Here is a 21,394-nt window from a genome sequence, read left to right as displayed (position 1 = left end):
TATTAACAGTCTAGTAGGGCCGACTAGACATGTACAAAAATAAGTGAAGTATAATGCAAACGTTGCATTCTATAAAACATTACCGGGAAGCTACATCAAAGAAGAGGAAAAGCTATTTCTGACTGGATTAAGAATTACATACCATTTAATATAAGAAAGATGGTTGGGTTGGATTTTAACAGGGAAATGTGAGGAAAGGGTGTGCCAAGTGGACAGAACTTTGCTTTGAGGCAAAGACGAAGATGTTTAGAATCTATACAGTGTGCTCAGGAAGAGGCCAAAAATTCATTTTGTTTGGATCCTAGAGTAAGGACAATAATGGGAAATATGAGATGAAATAGGTTGTTTCAGCTTGATAGGTTTTATAGAATTGCACTTAATAGCTTTAGGTTAATTATTATATATTATATAATAATATAATATAATATATTACATATTATATTATATTGCTAAATATAATAAAAATTCAAACTTTTAAGCACATGGCACAATATTATTCATCAACCTTCATTTTGGGTTACTTCTTAGATCCTAATAGAGTTTCTGAAATACTTTGGAAAAGTCTCCCAAACCTTCAGAGAGTGGATGGGAGCGAAGTAAGGAGACCCCACCTGAGCAGATACATGGTATTGCTTACAATAAAGTACATTTTTGCTCTTTACAACATTTATCAGTTTATTTTGGCTTAGGGAAGGAGTTAGCAGTAAATAGTTAATCAAACAATAGATTTTGATAATTTATTGTTTCACATCATGTGCGTTGTTAGCTTTTCTTAAATGTTTTGCAGCATTGAAATTCACACTTTTTAGAAATGAAAATGTGAACTAATTCATGGTGTTGTATTTTTAAGAGTTAGACAGTCAACCTATTTGTTTCTAAATACTTTCATTAGGACTTTCATTATTACTTGGGTTTGCTATAAAACACAAAACTAGAGAAGCGTGTTGGAACATGTCCATTTTTTTCTCCATAGATTAGATGATTAGCTGTTAAATTTACTCATTCATTTATTCACCCAACTCATTCAACAGATACTTTTGTCACCTTCATATGTCCAATTGTCTTTTGGGTATTGTGTTTTACTGAAAAGTCAAACAGATAAGATGCCTTCTCTTGTGGTACTTACATTATAACAGGAGAGACAAAAAATAAACAAGTAAAAATAAATGGACAAGATAATTTTAGAGACTAATACATGAAGATAATGAAACTACATATCTGACAGTCACAGGGAAGGATAATTTAGATTGGGTGGTCAAGGAAGGTATTAACAATGAAGAAAAGGCATTATCTAATTGTGAAATAAAAGCTGTTAAAATATTTTGTTTCTTTTCAATTTTTATCAAAATAGATTTCTACAAATGAAAATTTATAACTAAAAGATCTAGACTAGAGGAGCTTTTAATATCCTCAGTTAACTGTTATACAAGGGGCATATTACTAGTGACCCAAATAGTAGGCATAAGGTAGATTTTATAGAGGAAACCTTGCAATTCAGGAAGCAATAGAGGATACAATATCCCCTGAGCTGTCATTATTCCACAGAGAAATAGACTTAGATTAAGCAAAGCTGGATTCACCATAGAGGATGCTCCTGAGAGGAACCCCCTTCTCACATATCACTTCACAAAATTATAGGGGAATTGGGAGGGCATAGAGAGCACCTAATCAACCATGTATCACTGAGAGCTTCCTTACTGGGGCAATGGCCTTGTTGGAAAAAGGAGGGAGTACGTACTTTGTATACCAATATAGCTGGTATCCGTGAGTCAAGCAGTCCTGGTGAGCCAGCTCTGTGAAACCACAAAAAGAGGGAAGAAAGAGCATCACTGGGACCATCCGTAAATAAAGATTTGTCTCACTGCTGTCTACCCTTTGATCTTGGAGACTCATTATTATAGATCTGTCCATTAGCCCTGGCTGACACCTGGTCCTGAGCATACCAATTTCCTTAGTATTGTCTGGGAGAAGAATATTAGTAAGGTCACCAGCTGGTTTAGATGAGGATGTAGAACCAACATCCTAATAAGTTCACATTATGAACTCTTTTTCCTGGCCAAGCACAGATACCTTTGTTTAGGAATGTCTGTTCCATATCTGCCATAGGAAAGAGAAAGTAGTTCATCATCTCCCTTGAACATCCACCGCCAACCATTTCCCAGGGTCAGATATGTTCACATCTGACAAACAGATCTGTTTTTCTCCATGGAGATGAGCCAGATTGTCCTTTGTCTGGAATGATAGTTCAGTGGGGACCCCAGAGTTACCATTTTGCCATCATAGGTCACCTGCAGGTTTCAAAGAGGATGTCTGCAGCACCATCTGATGCTTTTAAATGAGCAATATGTTGTGCGTTCCCATGCACTGAGGTCAAAGCAAAGGGGGTAAAAAAAAAAAAAAGAAGAGGAGTATGCTATTCCTCTTGAAATGATATTTTTCTCTATTCCCTAACTTCTAGGTGCTTTGGAGTTTAACCATGGTAAGAGGGGCCCTTGCTTTGTATGGTAGCCTATAGCTTGTAAACAGTTAGGGAAAAGTGGACTGACAAGCCTTGTGGAGGTTGTTTTCAAAGAGGCTGCCTTAAATGGCAAGTAGAATAAGCTTGATGGACAACAGTGGCCTGTGTGTCTTTTTTTTTTTTTTTTTTGAAATAGGGTATCACTTTGTCCCCTAGGCTGGAGTGCAGTGGCACCATCATGGCTTACTTCATCTTCACCTCCCACACTGAAGACATCCTCCCACCTTAGCCGTCTGATTGGTGGGGACCACAGACATGCACCATCATGCCCAGAAAATTGTTTTATTTTTTATAGAGACGCAGTCTCCCTATGTTGCCCAGCCTGGTCTAGAACTCCTGGACTCAGAGACTTTTTGCACCTCAGCTTCCTAAAGACTTCTATGTCTTTTGAATAAATTCCTTATTGGCCATTGTGTTCCTTCATAGCGGGATGGATTTGAACAGGGACCCAAGACTATACTGGAGATGATGGTCACACATTCTTACTTGGCTTTTTCATGTCACATGTTTTCCTTTAGATTCAGTTCTTTCTCATGGACATATACACATAGAATATAAGAATTGAGCTTGTGACTAAGTTGTTGTAACTATTTCCTTGGGCAAAGGTTACCTCAGAAAAGCATGTGTAAAGAGTTCTGTTGGCCAGCCGTGGTGGCTCACACCTGTAATCCCAGCACTTTGGGGAGGCTGAGGCAGGCAGATCACGAGGTCAGGAGTTCAAGACCAGCCTGGCCAATATGGTGAAACCCCATCTCTACTAAAAATACGAAAATTAGCTGGGCATGGTCACGTGCGCCTGTAGTCCCAGCTACTTAGGAGGCTGAGGCAGAGGAATCACTTGAACCTGGGAGGCAGAGGTTGCAGTGAGCTGAGATCATGCCACTGGGTGACAGAGTGACACTCCATCTCAAAAAAATTAAAATAAAATAAAATAAAGTGTTCTGTCCTAGGGAACCCAATAGCCTGACAGTGTAACTAGGCTCATTACTAATGGCTCATTAGTCTTTATAATATTGCAATTCAGTCAATCTGAGGAGATTGTGCTCTATGGCCATGAAGAATGCCTGAAGTTTACCCAGTTTTGAAGAATGTCCAATACCATAGGATCTCAACAACTCACCATCATTATGGTGAAGGAATGTATCACTCCATAAGATTTTTTGACCTTTGAGAGAGGCTTTTCTATTAGTGAATCATGCTTTCTTGTCAGGTGGCAAATCTTTCAGGCAAGTGCCTTACTCAGTCAATGGCTTGTTTAAAACAGCAGAGGGATCTCTGTACATGTGAGTGTAAGGCCATATTTTATGAATTTGTCTAAGGTCTAATTGATTGGATGTGCTATATCCCCCTTTTAATAGAATTTTCCTGGGCATGTACCACCTTATCAGATTTTGGATTAGAGAAGACCCATAATGGGATAGGAATGTCAGGTTGAAGAGTGAGAAAAGTCTGCCCCATTAGGGCTCAGTAATAGGCTAGCAGTCACTGGCATGTGCCACTCAGCAGGAGAAGAAAATCATTTCGTCCAAAGATGTAGGAAATGACAAATAACTTGAAGTATTTTTGCCAAAAGCTTCCGTCAGAAAATGGTTTCTTACAGGTATGTGTAATCCCATGAGTTTGAAATATATGGCAAAATCTAAAGTAAGAACTTGTTTTTATGATGCCTAGACCTCTTCCAAGGCATGTTAATATGTGGGCTTCTATTTGAAATTAGTTGCATTGATATAGTGCTTTGAAGAATCACCAGGTGTAGAATGTGATGTCACCACTACCTAACAAGGAAAATCATTTGTGGTTGGGACTGGAGGCCCGATAAATTTTCCTTTACACCAGCAGTTTCCAGCCTTTTTAGCACCAGGGACCAGTTTCGTGGAAGACTCCACGGACCAGGATGGAGGGGGTGGTTTCAGGATGATTCAAGCACATTACCTTTATTGTACACTTTATTATTATTATTATTTCATTATAATATATAATGAAATAATTATACAACTCACCTTAATGTAGAGTCAGTGGGAGCCCTGAGCTTGTTTTCCTGCAACTAGATGGTCCCATCTGGGGGTGATGGGAGACAGTGACAGATCATCAGATATTAGGTTCTCAGAAGGAGCACGCAACCTAGATCCCTCACATGTGAGGTTAACAATAGGATTTGTGCTCCTGTGAGAATCTAATGCGGCTGCTGATCTGACAGGAGGTGGAGCTCAGGTGGTAATGCAAGCGATGGGAGAGTGGCTGTAAATACAGAGGAAGCTTTGCTTGCTTACTCGCCGCTCACCTCCTGTTGTGTTGCCCAGTTCCTAACAGGCCATGGACTGGTACAAGTTTGTGGTCCGGGGGTTGGGGATGCTTGCTTTACATGATATAGAATGTATCTTTTTGATGCTGTCCAGATGATGACTGCTTCTCCAAATTTATCTGAATAACAGGGCCCTGGATCATTTAAAGTTATCTTTAATCAGGTATGCCTAGACAACATGTAATGTTTCTTCGGTGTTGATCACAGTCATCAGTGTGATATAATATCTGGAGATTGCTAGTAATGCACATTTTACTAGGTTTTGTCCCACATTGAAAATGTATAACAGGAATTAAAACATTCTCAAGAAGGATTATTAAAGGTATATATACTAATCTCGGCATATCTTGCCAAATCCTCATCTACGTATGTGTGTCAGTAGTGGCAGCAATCTATTCTATAGCTTGTGTAATGACAGAGACTGGAGTAAATAGAGCTGTTTCTTTCTTTGTTTAAGTTTCAGTAGTCCACTATGGAGTGTCTAGTACTAGTTTTTTTTTTTTTTTTCTTAACCAAACAGACTAGCATTGCATAGTGCATCCATTACATTTTGTTTGAAAAATATCTTATTTTTATGCTTCCTGTATGAAATATTATGGACTGATCTTGCCAGTTCAGAGAGGTTTTCACCATGTGCTTGGCCAGCCATTATGGAGGTTATCAATAGATAATTATCCAACTAATATGGCTGTGTACCTGTTCTCAGTTTAATAATTCAGAATGTCCTTATCAATTACATAATCTGAGAAAGAAACAGCAAACAGTATTAATACAGAGTACAAAAATAGTAGCCTTGTGTGTTAGGGTTCCCCAAGACTACTCCCCTCACTAGGACAGCTCACAGCACTCATCATATAGTCATTACAATGACCATGATTTATTACATAAAAAGGATGCAAAGCAAAATGAGCAAAGGGAAAATGTGCATGGTAAAAATCCAAAAGAAACATCCTACTTAATCTGAGATTATGGTGTCCCATAATTCCATAGCTACCTGATCTCTATAGCCATTCTCACTGAGAACAAGCAATTTGTTCTTTCTTGAGTTTTTAAGACTATATAAGACATGGACACTGAGATATTGGCCATTTCAACTTAGTAATTTGTCTGGTATAAGGCTTCCAATGGGGTTATTTCCCACTTCAGTGGTAGCCCAAACTCTCTGTTTTTCAAAAGCTATAACATACACGAGTCACATACCAGTAGCTACACGTAACAAGGTTTATTGAGAAAAACTTACAAGCAGAATAGCGAGCAGAGCACATTGCAATATTGCAGATATCAATGAAGGACCTTGAGAGTCGCTGCCAAGCTACCAAGTGGGGAAGGGAGATATTAACTGAGGCCATTCAGAAACATGTTTGTCATTCTCATTAACTGATAACTTTTTTTCTAGTATGAGAATAGTTTTTCTTTTATCCTATATAATTTCCCCATAGTTTGAGTTCCATTTCTGATTATTTCAGTAATAGCATTGCTGGTGGAGCTAGATGTAGCTAGTCAACATTGTCAGCATAAGAATTATTTACACATTTACAAACCATTTCTAAGCAGTCCATCAACCTAATTTTCTTTAAGTTAATAATTTCAAGTATTTTAACCTTTTATCTTTTCGAGGCTCTTAGTCATCTTGGATTTTGACTGAATCTTTAAAATTTTTTGACTTTCTTTTCAGTTGAGCCTAAAACTAGTCACTATGAATATTTTGATCAACATTAATTGTACTTTTTAAAAACTATCAAAATATTTATAACTTTTGACTTTTATAACACCTATATTGAAATTTTTCTATAAAATTGATTTTTATTTATTTTTTATTTTATTTTATTATTATTATACTTTAAGTTTTAGGGTACATGTGCACAACGTGCAGGTTTGTTGCATATGTATACCTGTGCCATGTTGGTGTGCTGCACCCATTAACTTGTCATTTAGCATTAGGCATATCTCCTAATGCTATCCCTCCCCCCTCCCCCCACCCCACAACAGTCCCAGGTGTGTGATGTTCTCCTTCCTGTGTCCATGTGTTCTCATTGTTCAATTCCCACCTATGAGTGAGAACATGTGGTGTTTGTTTTTTTGTCCTTGTGATAGTTTGCTGAGAATGATGGTTTCCAGTTTCATCAATGTCCCTACAAAGGACATGAACTCATCGTTTTTTATGGCTGCATGGTATTCCATGGTGTATATGTGCCACATTTTCTTAATCCAGTCTATCGTTGTTGGACATTTGGGTTGGTTCCAAGTCTTTGCTATTGTGAATAGTGCCGCAATAAACATACGTGTGCATGTGTCTTTATAGCAGCATGATTTATAATCCTTTGGGTATATACCCAGTAATGGGATGGCTGGGTCAAATGGTATTTCTGGTTCTAGATCCCTGAGGAATAGCCACACTGACTTCCACAATGGTTGAACTAGTTTACAGTCCCACCAAGAGTGTAAAAATGTTCCTATTTCTCCACATCCTCTCCAGCACCTGTTGTTTCCTGACTTTTTAATGATGGCCATTCTAACTGGTGTGAGATGGTATCTCATTGTGGTTTTGATTTGCATTTCTCTGATGGCCAGTGATGATGAGCATTTTTTCATGTGTTTTTTGGCTGCATAAGTGTCTTCTTTTGAGAAGGGTCTGTTCCTATCCTTCGCCCACTTTTTGATGGGGTTGTTGGTTTTTGTCTTGTAAATTTGTTTGAGTTCATTGTAGATTCTGGATATTAGCCCTTTGTCAGATGAGTAGGATGCAAAAATTTTCTCCCATTCTGTAGGTTGCCTGTTCACTCTGATGGTGGTTTCTTTTGCTGTGCAGAAGCTCTTTAGTTTAACTAGATCCCATTTGTCAATTTTGGCTTTTGTTGCCACTGCTTTTGGTGTTTTAGACATGAAGTCCTTGCCCATGCCTATGTCCTGAATGGTATTACCTAGGTTTTCTTTTAGGGTTTTTATGGTTTTAGGTCTAACATGTAAGTCTTTAATACATCTTGAATTAATTTTTGTTTAAGGTGTAAGGAAAGGATCCAGTTTCAGCTTTCTACATATGGCTAGCCAGTTTTCCCAGCACCATTTATTAAATAGGGAATCCTTTCCCCATTGCTTGTTTTTGTTCAGGTTTGTCAAAGATCAGATAGTTGTAGATAAGTGGCATTATTTCTGAGGCCTCTGTTCTGTTCCATTGTTCTATATCTCTGTTTTGGTACCAATACCATGCTGTTTTGGTTACTGTAGTCTTGTAGTATAGTTTGAAGTCAGGTAGCGTGATGCCTCCAGCTTTGTTCTTTTGGCTTAGGATTGACTTGGCAATGTGGGCTCTTTTTTGGTTCCATATGAACTTTAAAGTAGTTTTTTCCAATTCTGTGAAGAAAGTCATTGGTAGCTTGATGGGAATGGCATTGAATCTATAAATTACCTTGGGCAGTATGGCCATTTTCACGATATTGATTCTTCCTACCCATGAACATGGAATGTTCTTCCATTTGTTTGTATCCTCTTTTATTTCATTGAGCAGTAGTTCGTAGTTCTCCTTGAAGAGGTCCTTCACATCCCTTGTAAGTTGGATTCCTAGGTATTTTATTCTCTTTGTAGCAATTGTGAATGGGAGTTCACTCATGATTTGGCTCTCTGTTTGTCTGTGATTGGTGTATAAGAATGCTTGTGATTTTTGTACATTGATTTTGTATCCTGAGACTTTGCTGAAGTTGCTTATCAGCTTAAGGAGATTTTGGGCTGAGTTGATGGGGTTTTCTAGATATACAATCATGTCAGCTGCAAACAGGGACAATTTGACTTCCTCTTTTCCTAATTGAATGCCCTTTATTTCCTTCTCCTGCCTGATTGCCCTGGCCAGAACTTCCAACACTATGTTCAATAGGAGTGGTGAGAGAGGGCATCCCTGTCTTGTGCCCGTTTTCAGAGGGAATGCTTCCAGTTTTTGTCCATTCAGTATGATATTGGCTGTGGGTTTGTCATAGATAGCTCTTATTATTTTGAGATACATCCCATCGATACCTATGTTATTGAGAGTTTTTATCATGAAGGGTGGTTGAATTTTGTCAAAGGACTTTTCTGCATCTATTGAAATAATCATGTGCTTTTTGTCTTTGGTTCTGTTTATATGCTGGGTTATGTTTATTGATTTTCGTATGTTGAACCAGCCTTGCATCCCAGGGATGAAGCCCACTTGATCATGGTGGATAACCTTTTTGATGTGTTGCTGGATTAGGTTTGCTAGTATTTTATTGAGGATTTTTGCATCAATGTTCATCAAGGATATTGGTCTAAAATTCTCTTTTTTTGTTGTGTCTCTGCCAGGCTTTGGTATTAGGATGATGCTGGCCTCATAAAATGATTTAGGGAGGATTCCCTCTTTTTCTATTCATTGGAATAGTTTCAGAAGGAATGGTACCAGCTCCTCCTTGTACCTCTGGTAGAATTCAATTGTGAATCCATCTGGTCCTGGACTTTTTTTGGTTGGTAAGCTATTAATTATTGCCTGAATTTCAGAGCCTGTTATTGGTCTATTCAGAGATTCAACTTCTTCCTGGTTTATTCTTGGGAGGGTGTATGTGTCGAGGAATTTATCCATTTCTTCTAGATTTTCTAGTTTATTTGCGTAGAGGTGTTCATAGTATTCTCTGATGGTAGTCTGTATTTCTGTGGATTCGGTGGTGATATCCCCTTTGTCATTTTTTATTGCATCTATTTCATTCTTCTCTCTTTTCTTTATTAGTCTTGCTAGCGGTCTATCAATTTTGTTGATCTTTTCAAAAACCAGCTCCTGGATTCATTGATTTTTTGAAGGTTTTTTTGTGTCTCTATTTCCTTCAGTTCTGATCTGATCTTAGTTATTTCTTGCCTTCTGCTAGCTTTTGAATGTGTTTGCTCTTGCTTCTCTAGTTCTTTTAATTGTGATTTTAGAGTGTCAGTTTTAGATCTTTCTTGCTTTCTCTTGTGGGCATTTAGTGCTATAAATTTCCCTCTACACACTGCTTTGAATGTGTCCCAGAGATTTGGGTATGTTGTGTCTTTGTTCTTGTTGGTTTCAAAGAACATCTTTATTTCTGCCTTCATTTCATTATATACCTAGTAGTCATTCAGGAGCAGGTTGTTCAGTTTCCATGTAGTTGAGCGGTTTTGAGTGAGTGTCTTAATCCTGAGTTCTAGTTTGATTGCACTGTGGTCTGGGAGACAGTTTGTTATAATTTCTGTTCTTTTACATTTGCTGAGGAGTGCTTTACTTCCAACTATGTGGTCAGTTTTGGAGTAGGTGTGGTGTGGTGCTGAAAAGAATGCATATTCTGTTGATTTGGGGTGGAGATTTCTGTTGATGTTTATTTGGTCTGCTTGGTGCAGAGCTGAGTTCAATTTCTGGATATCCTTGTTAACTTTCTGTCTCGTTGATCTGTCTAATGTTGACAGTGGGGTGTTAAAGTCTCCCATTATTATTGCGTGGGAGTCTAAGTCTCTTTGTAGGTCACCAAGGACTTGCTTTATGAATCTGGGTGCTCCTGTATTGGGTGCATATATATTTAGGATAGTTAGATCTTCTTGTTGAATTGATCCCTTTACCGTTATGTAATGGCCTTCTTTGTCTCTTTTGATCCTTGTTGGTTTAAAGTCTGTTTTATCCGTGACTAGGATTGCAACCTTTGCCTTTTTGTTTTCCATTTGCTTGGTAGATCTTCCTCCATCCCTTTATTTTGAGCCTATGTGTGTCTCTGCCCATGAGATGGGTTTCCTGAATACAGCACACTGATGGGTCTTGACTCTTTATCCAATTTGCCAGTCTGTGTCTTTTAATTGGAGCATTTAGCCCATTTACATTTAAAGTTAGTATTGTTATGTGTGAATTTGATCCTGTCATTGTGATGTTAGCTGATTATTTTGCTCGTTAGTTGATGCAGTTTCTTCCTAGCCTTGATGGTCTTTACAATTTAGCATGTTTTTGCAGTGGCTGGTACTGATTGTTCCTTTCCATGTTTAGTGCTTCCTTCAGGAGCTCTTTTAGGGCAGGCCTGGTGGTGACAAAATCTCTCAGCATTTGCTTGTCTGTAAAGGATTTTATTTCTTCTTCACTTATGAAGCTTAGTTTGGCTGGATATGAAATTCTGGGTTGAAAATTAATTTCTTTAAGAATGTTGAATATTGGCCCCCACTCTCTTCTGGCTTGTAGAGTTTCTGCCGAGGGATCCACTGTTAGTCTGGTGGGCTTCCCTTTGTGAGTAATCCGACCTTTCTCTCTGGCTTCCCTTAACATTTTTGCCTTCATTTCAATTTTGTGAATCTGACAATTATGTGTCTCGGAGTTGCTGTTCTTGAGGAGTATCTTTGTGGCATTCTCTGTATTTCCTGAATTTGAATGTTGGTTTGCCTTGCTGGATTGGGTAAGTTCTCCTGGATAATATCCTGCAGAGTGTTTTCCAACTTGGTTCCATTCTCCCCATCACTTTCAGGTATACCAATCAGATGTAAATTTGGTCTTTCCACATAGTCCCATATTTCTTGGAAGCTTTGTTCATTTCTTTTTATTCTTTCTTCTCTAAACTTCTCTTCTCGCTTCATTTCATTCATTTTGTCTTCCATCGCTGATACCCTTTCTTCCAGTTGATCGCATCGGTTACTCAGGCTTGTGCATTCGTCACGTAGTTCTCGTGCCTTGGTTTTCAGCTCCATCAGGTCCTTTAAGGACTTCTCTGCATTGGTTATTCTAGTTATCCATTCATCTAATTTTTTTTCAAAGTTTTTAACTTCTTTGCAATGGGTTCGAACTTCCTCCTTTAGCTCGGAGTAGTTTGATCATCTGAAGGCCTTCTTCTCTCAACTCATCAAAGTCATTCTCCGTCCAGCTTTGTTCCATTGCTGGTGAGGAGCTGTGTTCCTTTGGAGGAGATGCGGTGCTCTGATTTTTAGTTTCCAGTTTTTCTGCTCTGTTTTTTCCCCATCTTTGTGGTTTTATCTACCTTTGGTCTTTGATGATGGTGACTTACAGATGGGTTTTTGGTGTAGATGTCCTTTCTGTTTGTTAGTTTTCCTTCTAACAGACAGGAGCCTCAGCTGCAGGTCTGTTGGAGTTTACTGGAGGTCCACTCCAGACCTTGTTTGCCTGGGTATCAGCAGCGGTGGATGCAGAACAGCGGATATTGGTGAACCGCAAATGCTGCTGCCTGATCGTTCCTCTGGAAGTGTTGTCTCAGAGGATTACCCGGCCTTGTGAGGTGTCAGTCTGCCCCTACTGGGGGGTGCCTCCCAGTTAGGCTGTTCAGGGGTCAGGAACCCACTTGAGGAGGCAGTCTGCCAGTTCTCCGATCTCAAGCTGTGTGCTGGGAGAACCACTACTCTCTTCAAAGCTGTCAGAGAGGGACATTTAAGTCTGCAGAGGTTATTGCTGTCTTTTGTTTGTCTGTGCCCTACCCCCAGAGGTGGAGCCTACAGAGGCAGGCAGGCCTCCTTGAGCTGTGGTGGGCTCCACCAGGTTTGAGCTTCCCAGCCGCTTTGTTTACCTATTCAAGCCTGGAGAATGGCGTGCTCCCCTACCCCAGCCTCGCTGCCACCTTGCAGTTTGATCTCAGACTGCTGTGCTGGCAATGAGCGAGGCTCCGTGGGCATAGGACCCACCGAGCCAGGTGTGGGATATAATATCCTGGTGTGCTGTTCGTGAAGCCGGTTGGAAAAGCACAGTATTAGGGTGGGAGTGACCCAATTTTCCAGGTGCCGTCTGTCACCCCTTTCTTTGACTAGGAAAGGGAATTCCCTGACCCCTTGCGCTTCCCGGGTGAGGTGATGCCTCACCCTGTTTCAGCTCATGCATGGTGGGCTGCACCCACTGTCCTGCCCCCACTTTCTGACACTCCCCAGTCAGATGAACCTGGTACCTCAGTTGGAAATGCAGAAATCACCCATCTTCTGCATTGCTCATGCTGGGAGCTGTAAACTGGAGCTGTTCCTATTCGGCCATTTTGGCTCCACCCCACTAAAATTGATTTTTAGATTCATCTTAGTTTGTACTGTATTACACATTTTGGGTCCTAGATATTTTTGTTTTTTTTCTATATAGGAATACGTTCCACATCTTGTATTATTGCAGATAAGAATATCAATATTTTGTTAGTATTTTATTGGTAATTTGTCTCATATTTGCATTGATAATTAAAAATTCAGTGTAACATCAATACCTGTGAGAGTTTTTTTCCCTAAGGGGCGAGGGTATGGGTTGGGGGTTGTGTTGACATTTTAGAAAATAGATGGAGTTAAGGAAATTTCCAGAAAAAGAAAGTATTGTAAAGAAAAAAAAAAGGGCAGTTTGAAAAAGAAGGTATTAGAAAGAAAAAAATAAATAAAGAGGTCAGTTTCGGCAGTTATCATTCAGTGACATTTTCCATTTTGCCTGATTTAAGAATTATGAAGTATCCATGATTATATGCATAACAGATAGTGCTCTTGTACATCTATTTGCTTAGTAAGAAAAGAATGCAATGCTCAGATCTTCAGAGTTAACAAATGCTTTTGCAAGCGGGAAGAGATACACTCTTTATACCACTTCAGTGATGTTGAAGACTGTCATGTAGAGTGCTGTCAATATGCTTATATAAAAGCTGCTAAAATACATGCTCATAATTAGACTATTATATGGTAGTATTTAGACATGGAGTGATTATTAGAGAGTCTTAATCTAAAGCAGACAGTGAATAACACAAATTTAGTAAGATTTATAAACTATATTTTGGTTGTTTTTGGCAATTCACCAAATAATTGGGAGGGTGAAAATAACTTGCTTTATTATTATTTTCTTTGTGGCTATAGGCATCATTGCTGTTGTCCTCCTCCTCCTCCTTCAACTCGTCCTCTTCCTTCTCCTCTTTCTCCTCTTTCTCTTCCTCCTCCTTCTCCTTCTCCTTCACCATCTAATCAGTAGGGCTTTGAAAGTATTTCCACATCTCTTTGACTGACACAAGCTTGAATACAGCATTGCTTGCACACCTTCCTAGTAGTTTTTATTCCTGACCCCCTCAGCGGAAGTATCATGGTTGTTATGCTGTGGTTCCTTATGGTTGCAAGAGACAATAGAAGTGGGGAATGCCTGAATGTGGGAATATGGTTATAAATGAACAGTGTATTAGCATTTAAGGCATTGTTCTTTGTATTGCCACATATTTTCTCTATTGTTATAAGAAAATTGCCTGTGTAGAATCAAGTGATTAATGATGTCCCCTAATAACCATTTCAGAATCTTTAAAAACATTTTGCTTTCTATTTTTAGCTATGTGATAATATTAGTTTTGGGGTGGTCGTTTGTGAATAACTGTAACAGATAGTCTCCAGATGAGTGTTAGACTTTATTTTAGAACTAATCATCTTAAATTCAAATACCTAATAGAACTAATAAATCAGGTTGGAGAATGAGATGCCATCCTTAATTTAGGATAGGAAGCCAACTATTCTCTTTACTTTTAATATGGTAGTTTGCTTTATAATGCCACTACAAAAGTCTGTCATAAATTCTATGTTTTTTTAAACTGTCAGCACTATATATATATATATATGCTTTTTTTTTCAGAGCTGTCCTCTCCACCCCACTCCCCTTTTTTATAACCCAAACTTTGCAGTTTAAAATTCATTCTAAACTAATAAACGTAGGATAGGTGGCAGTAGGTACATTGAAAAATTTTGCTTCTGTGAGACCAAACTTCAAATTATTTTAAACACTTTGCAACAAACCTTAGGCAAATTATGTCAACTAGGATAATAGCTGTTCAAAACAAAATGCATCAAATTCTGTTGCATTTCATAGGACTAGGAAAGCTTTGTTAAATTTTTATATAGTTTGATCAGTTAAATTATCATCTAAACTAGAATGTTGGGACAACAAGCAAAAACTGGGATTGTGCATCCAAACTGTGACACCTGGTTACCCTAGTTCTGGAATCTGGAAAGCTGATCCTTTGGCAACTGGTGGAGAATAAATATCCCTTATCTTAAAGAAAACTAACTCAGAGCTTGGGAAGTTGACTTTGGTGAAAGATGGTGATCTTTTAATGTCAAAGCGACTGTGGAGATATTTTAATTTTCATTCTGAAATAAAATTGTGGAAAAATAATTTTGGAATAAATGTGACTAAAGGGTAAATCTCCAAACCATCCTATGTTCTACTTTGGCTGAGTAAATTTTTCTTGTTCTGTGGCTTATGACCTTGAATAATGATTATATTGGAGTATTTCAAATGATTTCCTTCGTATTATGTATCCCTTTAAATCACAGGACATATGTTACTATCTCAACTTGTTACCTAGCACCAATTTCATATTGGAATTACCATAAATTAATGAGTAATTATAATTACTTAATATCCTTATATATTATTAAAATGATTCTTCAGTTGCAAATAAAATGGTCTTCACATAATCTAATACCAGATGTTTTATAATTCTAAAGCTCAGAGAAGAAACGATCTAGCCCTGCTATTTCAGATCTTTCACAGATCCTTAAGTCTCAAGATGAATCAGCATTTTTAGAGAGTTCAAATGAAGTTTCAGTTGCTGAAAACCAATCCTATAAATCTCCATCAGAGACCCATGATAAATCACTTACAACACTATCATACAGCAAAGAAGTCCAAGATTCACTGTCTGTTGGAACATTGGCTCAAAAAAACGAAACAGTGATATCACCATTCACTTTACCCCCTGTTCTTACAGAAAGTAAAAAGGTATGATATATATAGAAACTTGAAAGCTGTTTATTTCATATTGCTCCTTCAATAAATAAATGCTAACCCATTTAAATGGGTTAAAAATTCAATATTTTCTTATTTCAAGAGAATTAAAGTTTGCCTTTTAACACAACCCACTTTATATTTAGAATGCTGAAAGTAATATTTGGGAATCTAAGTAATATTCTTAACTTATAAAAATTGTTTCATATTGATTAAAAAGTTGTGGGTTACATTTTAGTTTTAATGGTAATGTAAAAGATATGTCATTCTGAGATAAGGGAAATTTTCATAGTTTTCAGCTTCATCTACAAAAAAATATTTTTATACAATAAGATGATTGTAAAAGCAAACTAATTTTGAAATAATTTTATATAGGTCTCTAAACAAGACCTAGACAATTTTTAGAATTGCTTTTGTTAAAAAGCATTTAATTAGGAAATTCTGCGGGCAAAAATTCTGGGGAAAAGAGAAAAGATAAAAGGGCTGTACATATTTGTCATGTATCCATAATATATTTTTATCATACAATTTATTAAAGTATTCCTGTAATAATAATTTTGTAAGCCATTTGAGTTCTTCTAAAGATTAAAACAGACTAAAATATAAATCTAAACAAGAATTTTAATAATTATTAACACTATTTGCTTAGAACTATTTGCGAGGGAAAAATCACGATATTGCTTGGGCACCCTCCTTGCTATTCAGTGTTCCCAATTGCCTCTCAGGTCCATTAATTGTTCTGACTTTTTAATTTGATACATTCAGGAAATAATGAAAAATAAAATGTTTCTGCAATGACATTGTAGATGAGAGCAAAAAGCTAGCTCTTTTTCTTTAAGCAGGTAATTAAATATCAGTCTTGATATATATATGTATATAATTTCTAATTACTTATTACAACTTTTGTTATTAAGGCTGATGTTTCAGAAGAACAATTACAAAAGATGACTGAAGAACAAACTTACCAAGCAGCAGAAAAATCTCAAGGTAAAAAGATTCTGTTTTGGAAGATGAAAATGTGATTGAATGATTATGTGTTCCCATGATATAATTATAAATAAATGAGGGGAAAACATTATTTTTTTTTTATTATACTTTAGGGTTTTAGGGTACATGTGCACAATGTGCAGGTTTGTTACATATGTATCCATGTGCCATGTTGATTTCCTGCACCCATTAACTCGTCATTTAGCATTAGGTGTATCTCCTAATGCTGTCCCTCCCCCATCCCCCCACCCCACAACAGTCCCCGGAGTGTGATGTTCCCCTTCCTGTGTCCATGAGTTCTCATTGTTCAATTCCCACCTATGAGTGAGAACATGCGGTGTTTGGTTTTTTGTCCTTGTGATAGTTTACTGAGAATGATGTTTTCCAGTTTCATCCATGTCCCTACAAAGGACATGAACTCATCATTTTTTATGGCTGCATAGTATTCCATGGTGTATATGTGCCACATTTTCTTAATCCAGTCTATCGTTGTTGGACATTTGGGTTGGTTCCAAGTCTTTGCTATTGTGAATAGTGCCGCAAGAAACATACGTGTGCATGTGTCTTTATAGCAGCATGATTTATAGTCCTTTGGGTATATACCCAGTAATGGGATGGCTGGGTCAAATGGTATTTCTAGTTCTAGATCCCTGAGGAATCGCCACACTGACTTCCACAATGGTTGAACTAGTTTACAGTCCCACCAAGAGTGTAAAAGTGTTCCTATTTCTCCACATCCTCTCCAGTACCGGTTGTTTCCTGATTTTTTAATGATGGCCATTCTAACTGGTGTGAGATGGTATCTCACTGTGGTTTTGATTTGCATTTCTCTGATGGCCAGCGATGATGAGCATTTCTTCATGTGTTTTTTGGCTGCATAAATGTCTTCTTTTGAGAAGTGTCTGTTCATGTCCTCTGCCCACTTTTTGATGGGGTTGTTTGTTTTTTTCTTGTAAATTTGTTTGAGTTCATTGTAGATTCTGGATATTAGCCCTTTGTCAGATGAGTAGGTTGCAAAAATTTTCTCCCATTCTGTAGGTTGCCTGTTTACTCTGATGATAGTTTCTTTTGCTGTGCAGAAGCTCTTTAGTTTAATGAGATCTCATTTGTCGATTTTGGCTTTTGTTGCCATTGCTTTTGGTGTTTTAGACATGAAGTCCTTGCCCATGCCTATGTCCTGAATGGTATTGCCTAGGTTTTCTTGTAGGATTTTAATGGTTTTAGGTCTAACATATAAGTCTTTAATCCATCTTGAATTAATTTTTGTATAAGGTGTAAGGAAGGGATCCAGTTGCAGCTTTCTACATATGGCTAGCCAGTTTTCCCAGCACCATTTATTAAATAGGGAATCCTTTCTCCATTTCTGGTTTTTGTCAGGTTTGTCAAAGATCAGATAGTTGTAGCTATGCGGCATCATTTCTGAGGGCTCTGTTCTGTTCCATTGATCTATGTCTCTGTTGTGGTACCAGTACCATGCTGTTTTGGTTACTGTAGCCTTGTAGTATAGTTTGAAGTCAGGTAGCGTGATGCCTCCAGCTTTGTTCTTTTGGCTTAGGATTGACTTGGCGATGCGGGCTCTTTTTTGGTTCCATATGAACTTTAAAGTAGTTTTTTCCAATTCTGTGAAGAAAGTCATTGGTAGCTTGATGGGGATGGCATTGAATCTATAAATTACCTTGGGCAGTGTGGCCATTTTCACGATATTGATTTTTCCAACCCATGAGCATGGAATGTTCTTCCATTTGTTTATATCCTCTTTTATTTCATTGAGCAGTGGTTTGTAGTTCTCCTTGAAGAGGTCCTTCACATCCCTTGTAAGTTGGATTCCTAGGTATTTTATTCTCTTTGAAGCAATTGTGAATGGGAGTTCACTCATGATTTGGCTCTCTGTTTGTCTGTTATTGGTGTACAAGAATGCTTGTGATTTTTGTACATTAATTTTGTATCCTGAGACTTTGCTGAAGTTGCTAATCAGCTTAAGGAGATTTTGGGCTGAGACAATGGGTTTTTCTAGATATACAATCATGTCATCTGCAAACAGGGACAATTTGACTTCCTCTTTTCCTAATTGAATACACTTTATTTCCTTCTCCTGCCTGATTGCTCTGGCCAGAGCTTCCAGCACTATGTTGAATAGGAGTGGTGAGAGAGGGTATCCCTGTCTTGTGCCAGTTTTCAAAGGGAATGCTTCCAGTTTTTGCCCATTCAGTATGATATTGGCTGTGGGTTTGTCATAGATAGCTCTTATTATTTTGAGATACGTCCCATCAATACCTAATTTATTGAGAGTTTTTAGCATGAAGGGTTGTTGAATTTTGTCAAAGGCCTTTTCTGCATCTTTTGAGATAATCATGTGGTTTTTGTCTTTGGTTCTGTTTATTTGCTGGATTGCATTTATTGATTTGCGTATGTTGAACCAGCCTTGCATCCCAGGGATGAAGCCCACTTGATCATGGTGGATAAGCTTTTTGATGTGCTGCTGGATTCGGTTTGCCAGTATTTTATTGAGGATTTTTGCATCAATGTTCATCAAGGATATTGCTCTGAAATTCTCTTTTTTGGTTATGTCTCTGCCAGGTTTTGGTATCAGGACGATGCTGGCTTCATAAAATGTGTTAGGGAGGATTCCCTCTTTTTCTATCGATTGGAATAGTTTCAGAAGGAATGGTACCAGTTCCTCCTTGTACCTCTGGTAGAATTCAGCTGTGAATCCATCAGGTCCTGGACTCTTTTTGGTTGGTAAGCTATTGATTATTGCCACAATTTCAGAAGCTGTTATTGGTCTATTCAGAGATTCAACTTCTTCCTGGTTTAGTCTTGGGAGGGTGTATTTGTCGAGGAATTTATCCATTTCTTCTAGATTTTCTAGTTTATTTGCATAGAGGTGTTTGTAGTATTCTCTGATGGTAGATTGTATGTCTGTGGGATCGGTGGTGATATCCCCTTTTTCGTTTTTTATTGCATCTATATGATTCTTCTCTCTTTTCTTCTTTATTAGTCTTGCTAGTGGTCCATCAATTTTGTTGATCTTTTCAAAAAACCAGCTCCTGGATTCATTAATTTTTTGAAGGGTTTTTTGTGTCTCTATTTCCTTCAGTTCTGCTCTGATTTTAGTTATTTCTAGCCTTCTGCTAGCTTTTGAATGTGTTTGCTCTTGCTTTTCTAGTTCTTTTAATTGTGATGTTAGGGTGTCAATTTTGGATCTTTCCTGCTTTCTCTTGTGGGCATTTAGTGCTATAAATTTCCCTCTACACACTGCTTTGAATGTGTCCCAGAGATTCTGGTATGTTGTGTCTTTGTTCTCGTTGGTTTCAAAGAACATCTTTATTTCTGCCTTCATTTCATTATGTACCCAATAGTCATTCAGGAGCAGGTTGTTCAGTTTCCATGTAGTTGAGCGGTTTTGAGTGAGTTTCTTAATCCTGAGTTCTAGTTTGATTGCACGGTGGTCTGAGAGACAGTTTGTTATAATTTCTGTTCTTTTACATTTGCTGAGGAGTGCTTTACTTCCAAGTATGTGGTCAATTTTGGAATAGGTGTGGTGTGGTGCTGAAAAAAATGTATATTCTGTTGACTTGGGGTGGAGAGTTCTGTAGATGTCTATTAGGTCCACTTTATGTAGAGCTGAGTTCAATTCCTGGATATCCTTGTTAACTTTCTGTCTCGTTGATCTGTCTAATGCTGACAGTGGGGTGTTAAAATCTCCCATTATTATTGTGTGGGAGTTTAAGTCCCTTTGTAGGTCACTGAGGACTTGCTTTATGAATCTGGGTGCTCCTGTGTTGGGTGCATATATATTTAGGATGGTTAGCTCTTCTTGTTGAATTGATCCCTTTACCATTATGTAATGGCCTTCTTTGTCTTTTTTGATCTTTGTTGGTTTAAAGTCTATTTTATCAGAGACTAGGATTCCAACCCCTGCCTTTTTTTGTTTTCCATTTGCTTGATAGATCTTCCTCCATCCCTTTATTTTGAGTCTATGTGTGTCTCTGCACGTGAGATGGGTTTCCTGAATACAGCACACTGGTGGGTCCTGACTCCTTATCCAGTTTGCCAGTCTGTGTCTTTTGATTGGAGCATTTAGCCCATTTACATTTAACGTTAATATTGTTATGTGTGAATCTGATCCTGTCATTATGATGTTAGTTGGTTATTTTGCTCGTTAGTTGCTATAGTTTCTTCCTAGCCTCGATGGTCTTTACAATTTGGCATGTTTTTGCAGTGGCTGGTACCGGTTGTTCCTTTCCATGTTTAGTGCTTCCTTCAGGAGCTCTTTTAGGGCAGGCCTGGTGGTGACAAAATCACTCAGCGTTTGCTTGTCTGTAAAGTATTTTATTTCTCCTTCACTTATGAAGCTTAGTTTGGCGGGATAGGAAATTCTGGGTTGAAAATACTTTTCTTTAACAATGTTGAATATCGGCCCCCACTCTCTTCTGGCTTGTAGAGTTTCTGCTGAGAGATCAGCTGTTAGTCTGATGGGCTTCCCTTTGTGGGTAACCCGACCTTTCTCTCTGGCTGCCCTTAACATTTTTTCCTTCATTTCAACTTTGGTGAATCTGACAATTATGTGTCTTGGAGTTGCCCTTCTCGAGGAGTATCTTTGTGGCGTTCTCTGTATTTCCTGAATCTGAATGCTGGCCTGCCTTGCTAGATTGGGGAAGTTCTCCTGGATAATATCTTGCAGAGTGTTTTCCAACTTGGTTCCATTCTCCCCATCATTTTCAGGTACACCAATCAGACGTAGGTTTGGTCTTTTCACATAGTCCCAAATTTCTTGGAGACTTTGTTCATTTCTTTTTATTCTTTTTTCTCTAAACTTCCCTTCTCTCTTCATTTCATTCATTTCATCTTCCATCAGCGATACCCTTTCTTCCAGTTGATC

The 21,394-nt window shown here is 38.1% G+C and overlaps 2 protein-coding genes across 5 annotated transcripts in view; both read left to right on the top strand.

Moving 5' to 3' along the window:
• LOC116461870 (coiled-coil domain-containing protein 7) overlaps positions 1 to 21,394 on the top strand; it is a 204,172-nt gene that overhangs the window by 168,693 nt on the left and 14,085 nt on the right. The window contains exon 18 of one of the 4 annotated variants that reach the window (XM_058436562.1): positions 16,440 to 16,512. In XM_058436562.1, the coding sequence (XP_058292545.1) occupies positions 16,440 to 16,473 (34 nt within the window). In that variant the 3' untranslated portion in view covers positions 16,474 to 16,512. Of the gene's footprint in view, positions 1 to 15,280; positions 15,451 to 16,439; positions 16,513 to 21,394 lie in introns of those variants that run through there. The other 3 variants (XM_058436565.1, XM_058436564.1, XM_058436563.1) reach the window with 3 other exon arrangements.
• LOC116461863 (coiled-coil domain-containing protein 7-like) overlaps positions 582 to 21,394 on the top strand; it is a 286,960-nt gene continuing 266,147 nt past the window's right edge. Inside the window, 1 exon segment of the mRNA XM_058436561.1 lies at positions 582 to 626. The gene's annotated coding sequence lies outside the window, so the exon portion shown is untranslated.

Source organism: Hylobates moloch, unplaced genomic scaffold, assembly GCF_009828535.3.
Source record: "Hylobates moloch isolate HMO894 unplaced genomic scaffold, HMol_V3 SCAFFOLD_3, whole genome shotgun sequence".
Taxonomy (NCBI): Eukaryota; Metazoa; Chordata; class Mammalia; order Primates; family Hylobatidae; genus Hylobates; species Hylobates moloch.
The sequence above is the reverse complement of the archived record's forward strand: the minus strand, read 5'-3'. Positions and strand labels throughout refer to the sequence as shown.